At 33.3% G+C, this 21,110-nt stretch overlaps 2 protein-coding genes across 3 annotated transcripts in view; one reads left to right on the forward strand and one right to left on the reverse strand.

Annotated features, from left to right (window-relative positions):
• The window catches only part of LOC105319105 (mis18-binding protein 1), a 34,957-nt gene extending 16,171 nt beyond the window's left edge, over positions 1–18,786 (forward strand). For both annotated transcript variants that reach the window (XM_066088128.1, XM_066088130.1), the window contains exons 15-19: positions 1,673–1,815; positions 3,924–4,093; positions 6,048–6,132; positions 12,883–13,375; positions 17,811–18,786. In XM_066088128.1, the coding sequence (XP_065944200.1) occupies positions 1,673–1,815; positions 3,924–4,093; positions 6,048–6,132; positions 12,883–13,035 (551 nt within the window). In that variant the 3' untranslated portion in view covers positions 13,036–13,375; positions 17,811–18,786. The remainder of the gene's footprint in view (positions 1–1,672; positions 1,816–3,923; positions 4,094–6,047; positions 6,133–12,882; positions 13,376–17,810) is intronic.
• LOC136276327 (uncharacterized) lies at positions 17,877–20,372 on the reverse strand. The gene is made up of 2 exons (XM_066088135.1): positions 17,993–20,372; positions 17,877–17,946 (listed from the first exon to the last, which is right to left on the reverse strand). Exon 1 carries the CDS (start codon positions 20,288–20,290, stop codon positions 18,794–18,796), a length of 1,497 nt encoding a protein of 498 aa, XP_065944207.1. The 5' UTR covers positions 20,291–20,372; the 3' UTR covers positions 17,877–17,946; positions 17,993–18,793.
• Positions 20,373–21,110: the final 738 nt, after the last annotated feature.

Raw genomic sequence — 21,110 nt, forward strand, 5'->3', positions numbered from 1 at the left:
ATAACTTTTTTTTATGGTTGCCCAATCAAGTTCAAATTTGGTTAGGTAGTTCAGTAGGCAGAAATACATATTTTGATGCTAAGTTTGGTTCTCTATGTCTTCTGGTTTGGAGCTGGGGTGGTGGGGTAGATTCCTTAACTATGCATAAGAATGAATGGGCAAAGAGAGATAACTGCTGAGAATGTTACCATTGTATACTAGGAAGGCTGTGCAATATTTGTCCTTTGGGATTAATTAACCTTCCACAGGAAGAAAATCCTAAGCTTTATCTTTATCTGTCACATTGAGATTAATTACTGCACTGCCTGTGTCTGCAAAAGAACTTTGTTTTGAAGTTAAGGTCAATTTTGAATGATGTGTAGTATTGTGTACATTCTTTGAAATATGGATTTAAAATATAATATTCATACTTTATTTTGGTTAAAATACCGTACACAATGATTTATGATAATTTTATTGAATTCTAAAATCAAGATATATATTAAGATATCCTTTTTCACTATTTTATTTTTTAATTATAATTTATTTTATTTTTTCTGCCTTAATGCTGTTATAATTTTAACAGGTAATCAGATAATAACCCCATTCTGTCATTTCTGAAAAAACAAATCTTATTGTAAATTTAGAAGAAAAGGATGAGAGAGCAGAACAATTAACCCCCTGGGATTAATTATCTTGCCTGCTGCAGAAAATTTAGAGGCTTATCTCTATCTGTCATATGAAGATTAATGAACACCTTTGTCTGCAACTGATGTATGTTTTGAATTTGAGGTCAACCCTGGGTGATACAATGTATTTGCATTCACTGAAGGCTTGCATTTCATAAAACACCCGTTTGAATCTTTTTTAAATACACATTTAATAAAAAAAAATTTTGATAAGACATGAGGTTATCCCTGTTTTATGCAGATACAAGGTTACTATTTAGAGTTTTCGGACATTCAGGAATTATCTTGAAATTTTAAAAATACAGTTGTTACTTATAATTTTCATATTTTTTTTTTAAATGTAATCAAATTAAACTCTCATTCCATTCAAATTTACAATAAGATTTGTTTTTTCAGAAATGACAGAATGGGGTTATTATCTGATTACCTGTTAAAATTATAACAGCATTAAGGCAGAAAAAATAAAATAAATGAGCTGCACCCTTATATTTTTACCTCTCAGTTTAACACTTTAATTGTTGGATGAAAATCATATCCAACTACAAATCATGAGATCCTATATATTGCAGTTCTTTACATCTTATGCCGGGCATTTATTTTTCATCATTGTTAATATAAAGAGGATGGAATTCAAAGTTTTTTTCACTTCTGTATATTAATTGTCATAACGGGGCCCTTCCTGACTGGTCAGTTTTCTAGTTCATATGTTGGAATTGACTCTAATATAACATCTATAATTGAAAAGACATTAATGGAGATATTTTATTATCAATTTAATGTTTAATGCCTTTGATATATTATACATATTGAAACAGATATTTACTTTGTTAATTTTATTGTCATGGAATAGATTTTAACTGTACAAATAATGGTATGTCCTATGAGGATCAGTAGCCTAAACTACTAGTATTACCTTGTTGATTTAAGAAAGTATCTTATCTATAGATTTGAATTGATCCCCTCTAACTCTGATTTTACTAAGAATTAGATTTTATCTTCTCCAGAACCTAAGGAGCATGAGGTAGCCCTGACAGCAAAGCGAGGAACACTGAAGAGAAAGCAGCAGTTACGGGACTTAGTGGACCACTCCAACAAGCGGTACCAGGAAGACCTGTTTGATGGTACACCATATCGCCACCACTCTAAAGTAAGTGTTTAATATTACACCGATCCACCAACACTCTAAAGTAAATGTTTGATGGTACACTGTGTTGCCACCAATCTTAAGTAAGTGTTTGATGGTACACCGAATCTCCACCACTCTAAAGTAAGTTTTTGATGGTACACGGTATTGCCACCACTCAAGTGTTTGATGGTATACCTGTGACCATCACTCTTAAGTAAGTGTATGATGGTACATCATATTGCAACCACTCTTAAGTAAGTGTTTGATGGTACATCGTATCGCCACCACTCTAAAGTGTTTGATGGTACACCATATCATCACCTGTCTAAAGTAAGTGTATGATGGTACACCATATCACCACCTCTCTAAAGTAAGTGTTTGATGGGTCACTGTATCGCCACCACTCTGAAGTGTTTGATGGTACACAGTATCACCACCTGTGTAAAGTAAGTGTTTGATGGTATGCAGTATCACCACATGTCTAAAGTAAGTGTTTGATGGTATGCAGTATCACCACATGTCTAAAGCAAGTGTTTGATGGTATGCAGTATCACCACCTGTATAAAGTAAGTGTTTGATGGTACACAGTATCACCACCTGTATAAAGTAAGTGTTTGATGGTATGCAGTATCATCACCTGTGTAAAGTAAGTGTTTGATGGTACACAGTATCACCACCTGTCTAAAGCAAGTGTTTGATGGTACACAATATCACCACCTGTCTAAAGCAAGTGTTTGATGGTACACAGTATCACCACATGTCTAAAGCAAGTGTTTGATGGTACACAGTATCACCACATGTCTAAAGTAAGTGTTTGATGGTATGCAGTATCACCACCTGTGTAAAGTAAGTGTTTGATGGTATGCAGTATCACCACCTGTGTAAAGTAAGTGTTTGATGGTATGCAGTATCACCACCTGTGTAAAGTAAGTGTTTGATGGTACACAGTATCACCACCTGTCTAAAGTAAGTGTTTGATGGTATGCCGTATCACCACTTGTCTAAAATAAGTGTTTGATGGTATGCCGTATCATCACCTGTCTAAAGTAAGTGTTTGATGGTACATCGTATCGCCACCACTCTAAAGTGTTTGATGGTTCATCATTTCATAATCACTCTTAAGTAAGTGTCATATTGTATACCATTATCCCACCATTATATAGTTCGTACTCGATGGTACCAGGTAGTAGGGGACAAGTATTGCCTATGCAATATTCTCAGATTGCTTGTATTTCATGGCTCTCTGTAACTGACATTACTCAAAAGAAAGTGTTCTCAAGCTTTGGGATTGCTTAATCACCATCACTATTCTATAGTAAGTGTTCACAGTAGTATGTGTTGGATCTTTGAAATAATGTGTTAAAATCTTCTTTAGGCGTAGATAAATTAATAGTGTGTTTCCGGTTCCCCGACCGACCCAAAAAATATGCCCCGACCCTAAACATTTTATCGTCGATATATTAATCCGGATATCAACGATTCCGGTTTTACTTTTAGAAATTCCAATCTTAGTCACTTCCGTGTTTGAGAAAAACACATACTCTACACCAATTTAAAGATTTATTTTGACAGCGATTTCCTGTGGAAAATGGCATCGTGCTTGCCAAGCTCTATTGTTGGCAATAACAATTCGAAAAGTGTCATCACCAGGGGGGTAAAAACTTGATGACAACGGTAAAAAACAATGCATCATTGCCTTTTAGCAGAAAAAATAAACTCATCTTTTCCAACTTGTTTATTGTTGTTGAAGTGGAAAAAAAATATAAATTTTAAAATAAAATAAAATGTTTTCCCTACCTACCTACCCTATATTTTTTTCAAGCTGGAATAGGAAACCCACTATTAATTTATTTTGGCCTTATAGTTATAAATCAAGACAAATAAAATTGCAAAAACAAGTGTACAAGATTGTAATTTTGGAAATAAACATGAACAATAAAATTCTATTGAAATAAAAAAAACCCTGTGAAATTGTTTCATGATATTAAAAAAATTCCATAAAAAAGATGTATATGTTTCAATAATGTGACACAGGGTCAGATTATCTAGCAGCTAAGTCATTGAGAGGATTAACAAGTACCACTGTAAGAGGCCATTGTGTCTGTATATCTATATATATCTCCTCGTAGATACCACGCCTCTCAGGGGATCAACAAGACGATGTGTTTGCTGAGCTGAGCAAGAGGAATCCCCACATGATGAACAAGGTGTTCACACCAATGACACGCATCAATATGGATCCTGTGTCCACGAAGAAGACCCCCTCGTCTGGCCTCAGTGCTGACCCCAAGATTAACAGGTGAGAGTTCAAACACTATTTCTAGTCATACTGAAGGAAGAAATTTTACCTAATAGGGAAGGTACAAAAATTAGTGTATTTCATGCTTCAGTTTTCATTATTAACTGGGTTTTCTAAAGGAAAAATTCTGTTATTGGAATGATGAACATGGCAGGTGGGCGGGCGGCTGCCAAAAGGGTATCCCTATTGAACGGATAACTCCTCCTACAGTTTTCAAGATAGGAAGTTGTTGTTTTGCAAATCAGTTGTACATGTATATATCAGAGCTTTACATATTTCTTGGATTTCGATTTTTGATCATTTTTGAAAAAAATACCAGCTGTTGAACTTCGTCATTTTCTTGCAGAATATTGCATATAGGATACCCCTATAGTACGGATAACTTTTCCTACTGTTTTCAGATAGGAATTTGTTGTTTTACAGATCAACTGTACAAATATCAGAGCTGTGCATATTATTTTAATTTTGAGATTTTATAATTTTTGAAAAAAAAAAATTAGCTGTTGAACTTCGTCATTTTTTAGCAGAATATTGCCCATAGGATACTCCTATTGTACGAATAATCCTCCTATAGTTTTGAAGATTGGAAATTGTTGTTTTGCAAATCAGTTGTACTTATATCAGAGCTTTGCATATTTCTTGGATTTTGATTTTTGATAATATTTGAAAAAAATATTAGCTGTTTAGTTATTTTCATGCAGAATATTGCATAAAGGGTACCCCATGTCTCTAGATGGGTTGTGTTTATTAATTCATGGGTGACAAATGGATTCTGAATACCCAAAAGAAAACCTGGTTTGCTGTCACATTGACAGATTTTCTCTTGTCACCTTTTCAAAAAAGATGCCTGAAGCTCAAACACCTTTTTAAAAATGGTCTATGAGGCTGATACATGAAACACAATGCATTTAGAAAGAGAATTTCTCTGAAGAAGCATGTTGCTAACAGATCATACAGTACCTACTGTACATGCTGTGTACAGCCAACCTGGTGCCACAACACTTGCAAAAGAACTAGGTACAGTTTCAGTCATATTTTGCCCTGTTTTAGAGTAATTTTTAAAAATATCATAAAAAATGGAAATGTAACATTTATCTACACAAGAATATTCATAAACTAAGAATCTATAAATAGTTACCTGATTAGACTTTTACAAGGGTAATTGTGACATCACAAACAGTGCATATTCCCGTAATTTTCATAAAACTGAGCAGAAGACACCAATACCTCAGTAGTTTTTTTAATAGAAAACTATGTCCGCAGCCGTCGCCCACGATGAAACTCGCATTATCATTTTATCATGTTATGACACATAAAATATATTAATTTTGTTGTGGGCGACGGCTGCGGACACATTTTCCTCTTCAAAAAACTATGAGAAAATTTGTCATTTTTCATCATTTTTGACTAAATCTTAGAAATTTGCCAAAATGTTAAAGTCAATTATTTTTTGAAACAAGATAAAAGTGTATAACTTGATATTTTGTATACACACACGTTCAAGATAGCATATGTGTATTTTCATGAGATTTAAACCATTTTTGAATTTTAGGGCAAATATTAGAAGAAACTGTATCTTCTTCTTCTTTAGTCAAGTTAACTGTATGTAGTCCAGCACTAGCCAGATCAGCTGGCAAAGATTTTAGGGATATATATATATACACACATGTATACAAGAACCTTTTTTTGGTGAAAAAATGTCATTATACAGCTGTTTTCTGAAACAGAAGAAGAAAATTAATTGTTAAATATTGACAATATTCTCAATAATTTCTTTTTATCCATTCTTGGCTCTGCAATAAATCTTTCATTTTTTGTTGCCAAGTTGAAAGGACTTTACCCAAACCAGAAAAATCAGTTTGCAACATACATGTACATGCAGTAGCAGAATAATAAATAGATAAGAACTTATCTAGGTACAAATAGTAAGTATTATTGTGTGCTGTAATTCCAGAAAAGATGCTGATCAGTACATTCACAAGATGAACATTCAGCGGCGTAAACTTGGAAACAAAAAGACCAAGCAGTCAAAAGATAAGGTAAAACTCCTCTGTTTTAAGATTATAAAAGGAAGGAAGGGAGGCCTTTGTGTAAATATTTTAGTGTGTTTTTAAATGACGATATGATTATAGATGTAAAGGTGTTACTATTCCTTTAACATTATAGATGTAAAGGTGTTACTATTCCTTTAACATTATAGATGTAAAGGTGTTACTATTCCTTTATATTTACTGTGTTTCTATATGACGATCTGATTATAGATGTAAAGGTGTTACTATTCCTTTATATTTACTGTGTTTATATATGACGATCTGATTATAGATGTAAAGGTGTTACTATTCCTTTATATTTACTGTGTTTCTATATGACGATCTGATTATAGATGTAAAGGTGTTACTATTCCTTTATATTTACAGTGTTTCTATATGACGATCTGATTATAGATGTAAAGGTGTCACTATTCCTTTAACATTATAGATGTAAAGGTGTTACTATTCCTTTATATTTACTGTGTTTCTATATGACGATCTGATTATAGATGTAAAGGTGTTACTATTCCTTTATATTTACAGTGTTTCTATATGACGATCTGATTATAGATGTAAAGGTGTCACTATTCCTTTAACATTATAGATGTAAAGGTGTTACTATTCCTTTATATTTACTGTGTTTCTATATGACGATCTGATTATAGATGTAAAGGTGTTACTATTCCTTTATATTTACAGTGTTTCTATATGACGATCTGATTATAGATGTAAAGGTGTTACTATTCCTTTATATTTACTGTGTTTCTATATGACGATCTGATTATAGATGTAAAGGTGTCACTATTCCTTTAACATTATAGATGTAAAGGTGTTACTATTCCTTTATATTTACTGTGTTTCTATATGACGATCTGATTATAGATGTAAAGGTGTTACTATTCCTTTATATTTACAGTGTTTCTATATGACGATCTGATTATAGATGTAAAGGTGTCACTATTCCTTTAACATTATAGATGTAAAGGTGTTACTATTCCTTTAACATTATAGATGTAAAGGTGTTACTATTCCTTTATATTTACTGTGTTTCTATATGACGATCTGATTATAGATGTAAAGGTGTTACTATTCCTTTATATTTACTATGTTTCTAAATGACGATCTGATTATAGATGTAAAGGTGTTACTATTCCTTTAACATTATAGATGTAAAGGTGTTACTATTCCTTTATATTTACTGTGTTTCTATATGACGATCTGATTATAGATGTAAAGGTGTCACTATTCCTTTAACATTATAGATGTAAAGGTGTTACTATTCCTTTATATTTACTATGTTTCTATATGACGATCTGATTATAGATGTAAAGGTGTTACTATTCCTTTTACATTATAGATGTAAAGGTGTTACTATTCCTTTATATTTACTGTGTTTCTATATGATGATCTGATTATAGATGTAAAGGTGTTACTATTCCTTTATATTTACTGTGTTTCTATATGACGATCTGATTATAGATGTAAAGGTGTCACTATTCCTTTAACATTATAGATGTAAAGGTGTTACTATTCCTTTATATTTACTGTGTTTCTATATGACGATCTGATTATAGATGTAAAGGTGTTACTATTCCTTTATATTTACTGTGTTTCTATATGACGATCTGATTATAGATGTAAAGGTGTTACTATTCCTTTAACATTATAGATGTAAAGGTGTTACTATTCCTTTATATTTACAGTGTTTCTATATGACGATCTGATTATAGATGTAAAGGTGTCACTATTCCTTTAACATTATAGATGTAAAGGTGTTACTATTCCTTTATATTTACTGTGTTTCTATATGATGATCTGATTATAGATGTAAAGGTGTTACTATTCCTTTATATTTACTGTGTTTCTAAATGACGATCTGATTATAGATGTAAAGGTGTCACTATTCCTTTAACATTATAGATGTAAAGGTGTTACTATTCCTTTATATTTACTGTGTTTCTATATGATGATCTGATTATAGATGTAAAGGTGTTACTATTCCTTTATATTTACTATGTTTCTATATGATGATCTGATTATAGATGTAAAGGTGTCACTATTCCTTTAACATTATAGATGTAAAGGTGTTACTATTCCTTTATATTTTCTGTGTTTCTATATGATGATCTGATTATAGATGTAAAGGTGTTACTATTCCTTTATATTTACTATGTTTCTATATGATGATCTGATTATAGATGTAAAGGTGTCACTATTCCTTTAACATTATAGATGTAAAGGTGTTACTATTCCTTTATATTTACAGTGTTCCTAAATGACGATCTGATTATAGATGTAAAGGTGTTACTATGTTTCTATATGATGATCTGATTATAGATGTAAAGGTGTTACTATGTTTCTATATGACGATCTGATTATAGATGTAAAGGTGTTACTATTCCTTTATATTTACTATGTTTCTATATGATGATCTGATTATAGATGTAAAGGTGTTACTATGTTTCTATATGATGATCTGATTATAGATGTAAAGGTGTTACTATGTTTCTATATGACGATCTGATTATAGATGTAAAGGTGTTACTATTCCTTTAACATTATAGATGTAAAGGTGTTACTATTCCTTTATATTTACTATGTTTCTATATGACGATCTGATTATAGATATAAAGGTGTTACTATTCCTTTATTTTTACTGTGTTTCTATATGATGATCTGATTATAGATGTAAAGGTGTTACTATTCCTTTTTGTTTTCCCTTGGACTGAAAGGTCACACTTTCATTGGTTTAAACATAGCATGTGATTGCCTCATATATCTCTATATTTGTTCTGTGAGAAATAATATTAGGCAATATGGCCGACACTTCGCTTACTCACTTCGACATTTCATAGTATTTAAAAAGTATTTGGAGTAGTTGCCCTTTGAAATTTTTTAAAATTAGAGTAGTTGCCCTTAGAATATTGACGTCACATTGTTTTGTCTGGAGCAAAACAAAATGGCAGCGTCGAAATTTGCTCAAATCTCTGCTGAGGAAAGGGAGAAAACATTTAAAACTAGAACTTTTTTTGTCTTCAACAAAAAGTAAGGGCTTTTCGACATCCCCTTTCCCTTTTTTGATTGTAAATGTCAGGTAAAATCGTATCTATTTTTTATTTAAAAATTCTTCACCGCCTTGGTATAATCAGTTGCCTATTAGAAATATAATCTTATAAATAATGCAATGTCAAAAAAAGATAACTTCAGAACTTTAAAAGTAAATATACTTTTAATTTCTTAAAGAATATTTACAAAAAATCATAAAAAAGTAAGTATTCCTTTCTGAAATAGAAAACTTGGTAAGCTTAGAGTATTAATGTTCTACGTTCATTGAGCAAAGCGAGATAACTCTCTTTAAATCACTTTTTCAACTTTTAAAAAACTGCAATATTCGCGCCCTTAAAACTCCTATAAGAAGTCAAAAAATGGCCCTACGGACCATTATTTTTAAATTGTTTTCCCTTGGACTGAAATGTCACATTTTCATTGGTTTAAACATAGCACGTGATTGCCTCATACATGTATATCTCTATATTTGTTCTGTGAGAAATAATATTAAGCAATATGGCCGTCATTGGTCGACGCTTCGCTTACTCATTTCGACATTTCATAGTATTTTATACATAAACTGCATGCTGTAAGTTCTCAAAGTATTTGGAGTTGTTGCCCTTTGAAATTCTTTAAAATTAGAGTAGTTGCCCTTAGAATATTGACGTCATATTGTTTTGTCTGGAGAAGAACAAAATGGCATCGTCGAAATTTGCTCAAATCTCTGCAGAGGAAAGGGAGAAAACATTTGAAATTGAATAGCAACAAAACATTGTAAGTAAACATGGGTAAAGCAAAGATTTTGAAAGAGTATTTGAAAGGTGAGATGAAAATTTTGAAGAATTTAAAAGAGTTAAATTGGAAGAGATGTAAGGCATCTTGTACATGGCTTTGCGTAGATCATCGCTATTTGTGAATAAATATGTCGCTTGATAGTCCTCGGGAAAACAAAACACTTATTAGGTTAGTTACTGACTCACAACGGAAATATATTGGGTTGATCAATCTCATAGAAGGCTCGGCTTCGCCTCGCCATCTATGAGATTGATCAACCCAATATATTTCCGTAGTGAGTCAGTAACTAACCTAATAAGTAATATTGTACTCTTTACTCAAAACTTAAAACTGAAAAGATTATAAAAATCGGATGAAAAATAAAAAAGATACAGCTGAAGGGCTGTTTTTAGCTTTGACCCCTATAGATCCCTTATTTTTCAAAATTTTTATCCCAAAACATTTTCCGGTCTGCAAATTGAGTCCCTCAATATAAATATTAAATATGAAAATATATAATTGAAATCTGTTTGATAAAACGTGGCACGCGTGAATTCAGTTTAACATTAAAACACCCATAGGCGATTTTTTATCAACTTATAAAACCGGAAGTTTTCAATGGTTTCAAACGAAACTTTAAATATATGATAATTATGACAGTTTTAACATTTTCCATTCCTCAATTAAAAAACTTGGTGGTTATTTCAATTTTAAGTTTTTTAATCCCCCCTTTTTTCATAGTTTGAAGTATAATATCTCAAAAACAGCAAGAGATAGAAAAAAGTTGTTGCTAACGATTTCGTATAACAGACTATGAAGTATCTAAATCCAAAATTTCTTAGTTTATAATCAACAAATAAAATAGATACAAAGGTCCTTTAAATATTTTGTTTTTTGAATGTGTAAACCGGAAGTATATAGACCGGAAGTCCAAAAAGGGACATACAGGAGAACTAAACAATTGCTAAAAGAATCTAACATTTAATTTTTATTTTTCTGTTCCGTTTTCAAAAAATCGCCGACGAAACTTTGTCGAGAAGAATAATAATAATAAAACAGAACGAAAACAATAGGTCTTTTCGACCGAAAGTCGAAAAGCCCTAATTAAATAGCAACAAAACATTGTAAGTAAACATGGGTGAAGAAAAGATTTTTAAAGAGTATTTGAAAGGTGAGATTGAAAATTTTAAAGAGTTTAAATGAGTTAAATTGGACGAAGTGTTAGGCATCTTGTACATGGCTTTGCGTAGATCATCGCTATTTGTGAATAAATATGTCGCTTGATAGTCCTCGGGAAAACAAAACACTTACTAGGTTAGTTACTGACTCACTACGGAAATATATTGGGTTGATCAATCTCATAGACGGCTCGGCTTCGCCTCGCCATCTATGAGATTGATCAACCCAATATATTTCCGTAGTGAGTCAGTAACTAACCTAATAAGTAATAATATTTACTATGTTTCTATATGACGATCTGATTATAGATGTAAAGGTGTTACTATTCCTTTAACATTATAGATGTAAAGGTGTTACTATTCCTTTATATTTACTGTGTTCCTAAATGACGATCTGATTATAGATGTAAAGGTGTTACTATTCCTTTATATTTACTGTGTTTCTATATGACGATCTGATTATAGATGTAAAGGTGTTACTATTCCTTTAACATTATAGATGTAAAGGTGTTACTATTCCTTTATATTTACAGTGTTTATATATGACGATCTGATTATAGATGTAAAGGTGTTACTATTCCTTTATATTTACTGTGTTTCTATATGACGATCTGATTATAGATGTAAAGGTGTTACTATTCCTTTAACATTATAGATGTAAAGGTGTTACTATTCCTTTATATTTACAGTGTTTATATATGACGATCTGATTATAGATGTAAAGGTGTTACTATTCCTTTATATTTACTATGATTCTATATGACGATCTGATTATAGATGTAAAGGTGTTACTATTCCTATATATTTACAGTGTTTATATATGACGATCTGATTATAGATGTAAAGGTGTTACTATTCCTTTATATTGATTATAGATGTAAAGGTGTTACTATTCCTTTATATTTACTGTGTTTCTAAATGACGATGTGATTATAGATGTAAAGGTGTTACTATTCCTTTAACATTATAGATGTAAAGGTGTTACTATTCCTTTATATTTACTGTGTTTCTATATGATGATCTGATTATAGATGTAAAGGTGTCACTATTCCTTTAACATTATAGATGTAAAGGTGTTACTATTCCTTTATATTTACAGTGTTCCTAAATGACGATCTGATTATAGATGTAAAGGTGTTACTATTCCTTTATATTTACAGTGTTTATATATGACGATCTGATTATAGATGTAAAGGTGTTACTATTCCTTTATATTTACAGTGTTTATATATGACGATCTGATTATAGATGTAAAGGTGTTACTATTCCTTTATATTTACTGTGTTTCTAAATGACGATCTGATTATAGATGTAAAGATGTTACTATTCCTTTAACATTATAGATGTAAAGGTGTTACTATTCCTTTATATTTACTGTGTTTCTATATGATGATCTGATTATAGATGTAAAGGTGTCACTATTCCTTTAACATTATAGATGTAAAGGTGTTACTATTCCTTTATATTTACTGTGTTTCTAAATGACGATCTGATTATAGATGAAAAGGTGTTACTATTCCTTTAACATTATAGATGTAAAGGTGTTACTATTCCTTTAACATTATAGATGTAAAGGTGTTACTATTCCTTTAACATTATAGACGTAAAGGTGTTACTATTCCTTTAACATTATTGACGTAAAGGTGTTACTATTCCTTTAACATTATAGACGTAAAGGTGTTCCTATTCCTTTAACATTATAGATGTAAAGGTGTTCCTATTCCTTTAACATTTTTTTTTTTTTTTTCAATTGTTTCAGGTCAAGGACAAGACTCCGGTTCCAAACAAAAAACTGTTCGGTAAAAGTGATGACCTCCAAAGCCTCTTAATGGAGCGGTGTGATTCGGACAGTAACCATGATGACTCGGATCAGGAATCGGACTATTACTTCTCGGAAGAGGGGGATGTGTAAACTATTTGAATTTCTAGGATTTTATCTTGAATCTTTAACAGCTGCAGAATCTACAACAAATCCGTGACCGTTGTGCTCGAGATCTTGAGTTTTCCCTCATTAGTTATATGTACTATTGATCACAAGTTAATGACTATTATTCGTTTTAAGTGAAGAACAGTTTTAAGAGGAGATTTTAAGTACTAGTGTTGGAGGGCGTGAGTGGTTAGGGGATGTGGTGAGATGTAGATTTTACACTAGGAAGTTGTTCAAGTTTATGAAGGGAAAAGGCAAATTTTTTAAAGAATTTTTTATAACATGGATTCCCACCATTTTGTGGAGTACGCTTCATTTTATTAGGGTTTGTATCAAGTTTTCCTTTTATAAATGTATAAATGCAAAACTCCATTAGAAACAATTTTAGTCTTGTATACAATATGGCTGACATTTTAGGATCTTTTGTTACTGTTTTCGCCCAAGAATTGTATATATTTGTGTACATAATTATTTAGATACTGTACATAATATAGAAAACTGATGTTGATGAACAGTAAAAAAGGGATAAGTTCAAAACAAGACTTATCAAGTTTTTTCCTTATATCAGACTCATTTGATGCCCAACCTGGTATAAATATGACGGATGCATTATATTTAATGATTGTTGATCTACAGTGTTTGACAATTTCACCAAACAAATGTTGTCAGCTATTTTTGACAAACAGATCTTTTTTATTGTTGTTTTAAATATGATACTAATTTCATTCTTTTTATTGTATGATATGTATCTGCTTGTTAAACTTTGATTGTTAAAGAAGTACCTGGGTATTTATTGGGTTTGTTTGGGGAGGGGCCAGGGGCTTACCAGGTGTTTTATCTGCAGCTTTCACCATCTTGTGTTTTGTTGCGTGGAAAATGCACATTTTTTTCTTCTAAGGTTGGGGGGGGGGGGGGGGGGTTAGGGGTTCTGTAACTTTTTCTTTTGGCCTTGTGTAGCATGATGTTTGGGGGGGGGGGCATCTGCATCTGCCTGTTGACCATACGGCTTTGCAGTTTTTCAATTCAAGTCTACAGTTCAACTATGCCTCACACAGCTTTAGTATACTGTGGAATCATTTTAGCTCACCTGAGCTGGGGGCTCAAGTGAGCTTTTTTGATCACATTTTGTCTGCCCTCTGTCTGTCCATCTGTCTGTCAGTAAACTTTTCACATTTTCAACATCTTCTCCAGAACAATTGGCCAATTTCAACCAAACATGGCACAAAGCACCTTTAGGCAATGGGATTAAATGTTATGAAAATTAAAAATCATGCCATTTTACAAGGGGAGATAATTAGAAAGTATGGAAAAATTTGAGAAATTTTCATAAATTTTCTTCTCAAGAACAATTTGGCCAGAAAAGCTCAAACTTATGTGTAAGCATCCTCAGGTAATGTACATTTAAAGTTGTGAAAATCACAACCCTCTGGGATGGGGTGTGCCCACAATGCAGGGTTGAATTTTTTACATAGGAATATATAGAGTAAATCTTTAAATATCTTCTTCTCGGAAACAAATCAGCTAGGAAAGCTGAAACTAATGTGGAAGCATCCTTAGGTAGTGTAGATTCAAAGTTGAGAAAATCATTACCCCCCAATGGGGGTCAAATTTTTACATAGGAATAAGTAGAGAAAAGCTGTAACTTTATTGAAAGCAACCTCAGATAGTGTAGATTCAAATTCCTTAAAATCAAAATCATGAGGAGTAGGGTGGATATACATTGTGGATCCAATTTTACAAAGGAAAGCTTTTCAATTATTGACAAAAACTGAAATGTTATCACATGGTTTTAACTAATACAGGCATTTTGAGATATTGCTGATTTTTAAAAACTGTTTAGACTTTGGCGTCTTGACAATTCTTGGGCCACACAAGGAGTTTAGAGTTTGATGTAGATTTATATCCCATATATAAACAATTCTATAGGATCTTTTTTTAGAACTGCAATGCTCAACATGTGATATGACTATTAGAAATGGAACATGATTATAAACATAGGAATATCCAAGGGGGAAAATGGATTTTTATTAGCTCACCGAGACGAAGTCAGGGGGAGCTTATGCTATACCCTCGGCGTCGGCGTCGGCGTCGGCGTCCGGACCTGGTTAAAGTTTTTGTTGCATGTCCTGTATCTAAGCTATTACTTGTCCTATCTTCACCAAACTTGCATGGATGATGCATCTGGACCTACTTATGGACTTGAAAGACTAGGATGCTGAATCTGAGTCCTAAATTTCAGATGCTGGAGGAGGTTAAGGTTGTTGGACCAGGTTAAAGTTTTTGTTGCAGGTGCCCTTTGATAGCAATATCTAAGTTACTGCAGGTCCGTACTTCACCAAACTTGCATGGATGGTGTGGCTTATGATACTGATGCACCAGACAGGCTTGAGTGCTGAATCTGAGCTATAGGTTTCAGATGCTGGAGGGGGTTAAGGTTTTTGGAGCAGGTTAAAGTTTTTGTTGCAGGTGCCCTTTGATAGCAATATCTAAGTTACTGCTGGTCCGTACTTCACCAAACTTGCATGGATGGTGTGTCTTATGATACTGATGCACCAGGCAGGCTTTGGTGCTGAATCTGAGCTATAGGTTACAGATGCTGAAGGAGGTTAAGGTTTTTAGAGCTGGTTAAAGTTTTTGTTGCAGGTGCCCTCTGATGATGATATCTTGGTTACTACTGGTCCTAACTTCACCAGACTTCTATGGATGGTGTGTCTTATGATACTGATGCACCAGACAGGCTTGAATGCTGAATCTGAGCCATAGGTTTCGGATGCTGGAGGAGGTTAAGGTTTTTAGAGCTGGTTAAAGTTTTTGAAACAGGTGCCCTCTGATGATTATATATTAGTTATTGCTTGTCCTAACTTCACCAGACTTCCATGGATGGTGCGTCTTATGATACTGATGCACCTGACAGGCCTGAATGCTGAGTCTGAACCATAGGTTTCAGATGCTGGATATGGTTAAGTTTTTTGGAACAGGTCACATGTATAATAGATGATAGTACTATTTCAAACTTGCATGTTGACTAAACTGCAATATGAATGAATCACAGAGGAAGCTTCAGATGCAGAGCTTGATTTCCATTATCAAGGATGCTAAAAAATATATCTTAGTTATTACAGGTCCTAACTTCACCAAACTTGAATGGATGGCGTGTCTTATGATACAGATGCACCTGACAGGCATGGATGTTGAATCTGAGCCATAGGTTGCGGATGCTGGAGCAGGTTAAGTTTTAATTGCTAGTGCCCTCTGATGATGATATCTTAGTTATTACTAGTCTGAACTTCACCAAACTTGCATGGAGATGCGTCTTATGTATACTGATGCACCTGACAGGCTTGAATGCTGAATCTGAGCCATAGGTTTCGGATGCTGGATGAGGTTTAGTTTTTTTGGAACAGGTCACATGTTTTATAGATGATAGCTTGCATAGTTGATTTAACTATATTATAAATGAAACGCAGAGGTTTCTTCAGATGCAGAGCCTGATCTCCATTATCAAGGATGCTAAAGAAATCTCCTACCTCACTTAAACCTGCTTGATAGAAAGATGAGGTTGTTGTTAAATGATATAACATGATTCCTATGATAAAGTATTGTATGATGTGAAACACTTTTGTTTAATATGATACAATATAATATCATATGTTATATTGTAAAAAGTTATATGATACGATATGATATTGTATCAATTTTTTTGATATTTTATGATATGATATTGTATCATGATATTGTTTTGTATAGTATTGTATATTATGATACAATATTATATTGTATCATACGATATTGTATAATATGATATTGGTTTCTGTAATTTACAATTATATCACGCAAAACTGTAATTTATGATATTGTAATATTATTATATATTATCGTATCATACGATATTGTACAATATGATATTGGTTTATATGATATATTATTGTATCATATGATACAATATGTATGTATAATATTGTATTATATAATATTTTACTTTATCACATTATATTGTATCATTTGATATGATACAATGTAATATCAAATTATACAATATCATATGATACAATATCATATTATGTATCAAATATTATACAATATCATACAATATAATATATCATACTGTATTATACAATATAATATCATATGTTTCAATGTTATGATGTATTATGTAATATGATATTGTATCATATAATACAATATTGTATTATATATAATGATATTGTATTATGTGATCAAATACAATAAGGTTTAACACAATACAATGTCATTTCATATTTACAATATCATCTTTGTTTATTACAGTATTTTATTGTATTATATGATATATATTGTAAGTATGATAGGATGCAATATTTAATTTTATATTATTATATTGATTAATATATGAACATATGATTATCATACAATTTTTTAACAGATGATATATGATTTTGTGTCAAAACAGAATCCATGAATATCCAAAATCGTATGATTTTCATATAATATGATAAAGGTGGTCTCATAGGGGTGATGCCTCGTCTCGGTGAGCTTTGTAATCTGTGATTACCTATGTTTTATACAGGATTTACATGTATTATACCATGTTATGACTCCATTAAACTGATTTTATCATGCCTATTGTTGCTCGAGTGAGACATGTGGCCCATGGACCTCTAATTATTCATGGGGGTCAACGTTTGTGGGTAACCGAAATTTTCCTGGTTTGTGGGGACGTAATTTCATTGATAGAATTATCGGGTAATTTTCAAAACTGTTAAACAAATGTTTGTTTATAGGTTTGTGGGGATGTAAATTCGTGGGCCAGGGTTACCCATGAAGGCCACGAACATTGGTCCTCCACAAACAATGATGTTTCCACAGTACCTATGTAGATTCAGTGGTCCTCCACAAATGATGATGATTCCACAGTACCTATGTAGATTCAGAGACTTTTGTAACAATGATGATTCTACAGTACCTATGTAGATTCAGTGGTCCTCCACAAACAATGATGATTCCACAGTACCTATGTAGATTCAGTGGTCCTCCACAAACAATGATGATTCCACAGTACCTATGTAGATTCAGAGACCTATGTTTTGATGATTCTTGTTAAGCTAAATTAGCTGTATTTTTTAGAACTTCATTTTTTTGCTGCTTAAACATGCTAATATGATAATTCTGTGTATAAACTAAATCTTCCTAAATAGGATAAAATAGATGAAATCAAATTGTTAAATTTTATAATTAAAAAGATTCCTGTACAATGAAAAATATAGCAAACTATTTTATGTAAATGACAACAATTAGTAAATTTGCTCCAATCATAGCTTCTAAATAGCACTTTCTCCAAAATATGAACAGAAGTTAAGTATTTATTAGAATTCTAGTATGAAATATTCCAACATGAAAATTTCAGCTCATATGGCTTTAAAAGACCATAGCTTTCTATCAGATGTAATAATAATTATAATTACCTAGGATATACTCATATTAAGTAGATCATGACTTTCAAAATGAAAGAACATACAATACTATTTGGAGCAGGTCATGTTTTAGTGGAACAAACCAATCTACCTTTTAATACTATAAAAAAAGACAGTTGTTGATGTGATATGAATAGGAGAAATATATATGCTCTATCTTTTATTCCAGAAGAGTATAACTGTTGTACCTTATCTATCTAATGAAGGGATGACTTCCTTCCCTGTTTTGGGCATGTATTCAGGAAGTCTTCTTCCTCAGTCTGATTTGAAATAAATGTTAACCTTCCTCTGTGTCATGCCTTGTCATTGTACCTCCATCCATGGACCTCCACGTTGTATTTCTGGCACACACTGAATTGTACCTCCATCCATGAACCTCCATGTTGTATTTCTGGCACACACTGAATTGTACCTCCATCCATGGACCTCCATGTTGTATTTCTGGCACACACTGAATTGTACCTCCATCCATGGACCTTCTCCTTGTATTTCTGGCACACACTGAATCCATGGACCTCCATGTTGTATTTCTGCACACACTGAATTGTACCTCCATCCATGGACCTCCACGTTGTATTTCTGGCACACACTGAATTGTACCTCCATCCATGAACCTCTGCGTTGTATTTCTGGCACACACTGAATTGTACCTCCATCCATGGACCTCCACGTTGTATTTCTGGCACACACTGAATTGTACCTCCATCCATGGACCTCCACGTTGTATTTCTGGCACACACTGAATTGTACCTCCATCCATGAACCTCTGCGTTGTATTTCTGGCACACACTGAATTGTACCTCCATCCATGGACCTCCATGTTGTATTTCTGGCACACACTGAATTGTTCCTCCATCCATGGACCTCCACGTTGTATTTCTGGCACACACTGAATCTATGGACCTCCATGTATTTCTGCACACACTGAATTGTACCTCCATCCATGGACCTTCTCCTTGTATTTCTGGCACACATTGAATCCATGGACCTCCATGTTGTATTTCTGCACACACTGAATTGTTCCTCCATCCATGGACCTCCGCGTTGTATTTCTGCACACACTGAATTGTACCTCCATCCATGGACCTCCATGTTGTATTTCTGGCACACACTGAATCTATGGACCTCCATGTATTTCTGCACACACTGAATTGTACCTCCATCCATGGACCACCATGTTGTATTTCTGGCACACACTGAATTGTTCCTCCATCCATGGACCTCCATGTTGTATTTCTGGCACACACTGAATCTATGGACCTCCGCGTTGTATTTCTGCACACACTGAATTGTACCTCCATCCATGGACCTTCTCCTTGTATTTCTGGCACACACTGAATCCATGGACCTCCATGTTGTATTTCTGCACACACTGAATTGTTCCTCCATCCATGGACCTCCGCGTTGTATTTCTGCACACACTGAATTGTACCTCCATCCATGGACCTCCATGTTGTATTTCTGGCACACACTGAATTGTACCTCCATCCATGAACCTCCACGTTGTATTTCTGGCACACACTGAATTGTACCTCCATCCATGAACCTCCAAGTTGTATTTCTGGCACACACTGAATTGTACCTCCATCAATGAACCTCCACATTATTTTTCTGGCACACACTGAATTGTACCTCCATCCATGGACCTCCATGTTGTATTTCTGGCACACACTGAATTGTACCTCTGTCCATGAACCACCATGTTGTATTTCTGCACACACTGAATTGTACCTCCATCCATGGACCTCCTTGTTGTATTTCTGCACACACTGAATTGTACCTCCATCCATGGACCTCCATGTTGTATTTCTGGCACACACTGAATTGTACTTTCATCCATGGACGTCCACGTATTTCTGCACACACTGAATTGTACCTATCGAAGCCATGTTCAGTGAGGTGTGACTATCTCGTCTAGCCACTGGTCAACACTGTCGGTAAAACTTCAAAGTATGAAACTTACAGCAGAGTGTTTGTAGAAGCTTCTCTGAAGAATGTAGCACGAGAAAAAGATGCGTAAGAAATTTTTAGGCTATCATGACACAAAAAGAGCAGATTTTATGCCTCTGTGATAACAATGACGATACACTTTTCCTACTAGAAAAAATCTTTTTTGTAATTTTATTTTTTTTCTAAAAACTCAGAAAACCGAGCGGCGGGTTTGTAAACCTAAAAATAAAAAAATGCTGGCCTGAGTGTCAATAAAATGTATGAATACTTAGTAATTGTGTGAAGTCATACAGAAACTTGTCTTTAAAAAAAACAGTCTCTTTAAATCAAAGTATACTGTGCAGAATCTGCATTTTGTGACACTAATGAGAATCTGGCTGTGTACACTCGGATGATCACCGGCGCCCTAGGGCGGTATGTTATGCAGGTGGTAGATCTATACACCTGTAAAGAAAAAAAAAGATCTACCTATATGCGTTCTGTTACATTAACAGTGACAAGGATGGAAAAAGGACTATATAGCATGCATGTACAATAACCTGGACCGCTGATACTTTATTGAACAGGCTTTACTATACACTAATAAAGGGAAACAGAATGTGTTAAATTGTTACTAAGAATTTACTAAAATTGTGCTGTAAACACGCATGAAAGGAACGT

This window comes from Magallana gigas, chromosome 6 (genome assembly GCF_963853765.1).
Source record: "Magallana gigas chromosome 6, xbMagGiga1.1, whole genome shotgun sequence".
In the NCBI taxonomy this organism is placed as follows: domain Eukaryota; kingdom Metazoa; phylum Mollusca; class Bivalvia; order Ostreida; family Ostreidae; genus Magallana; species Magallana gigas.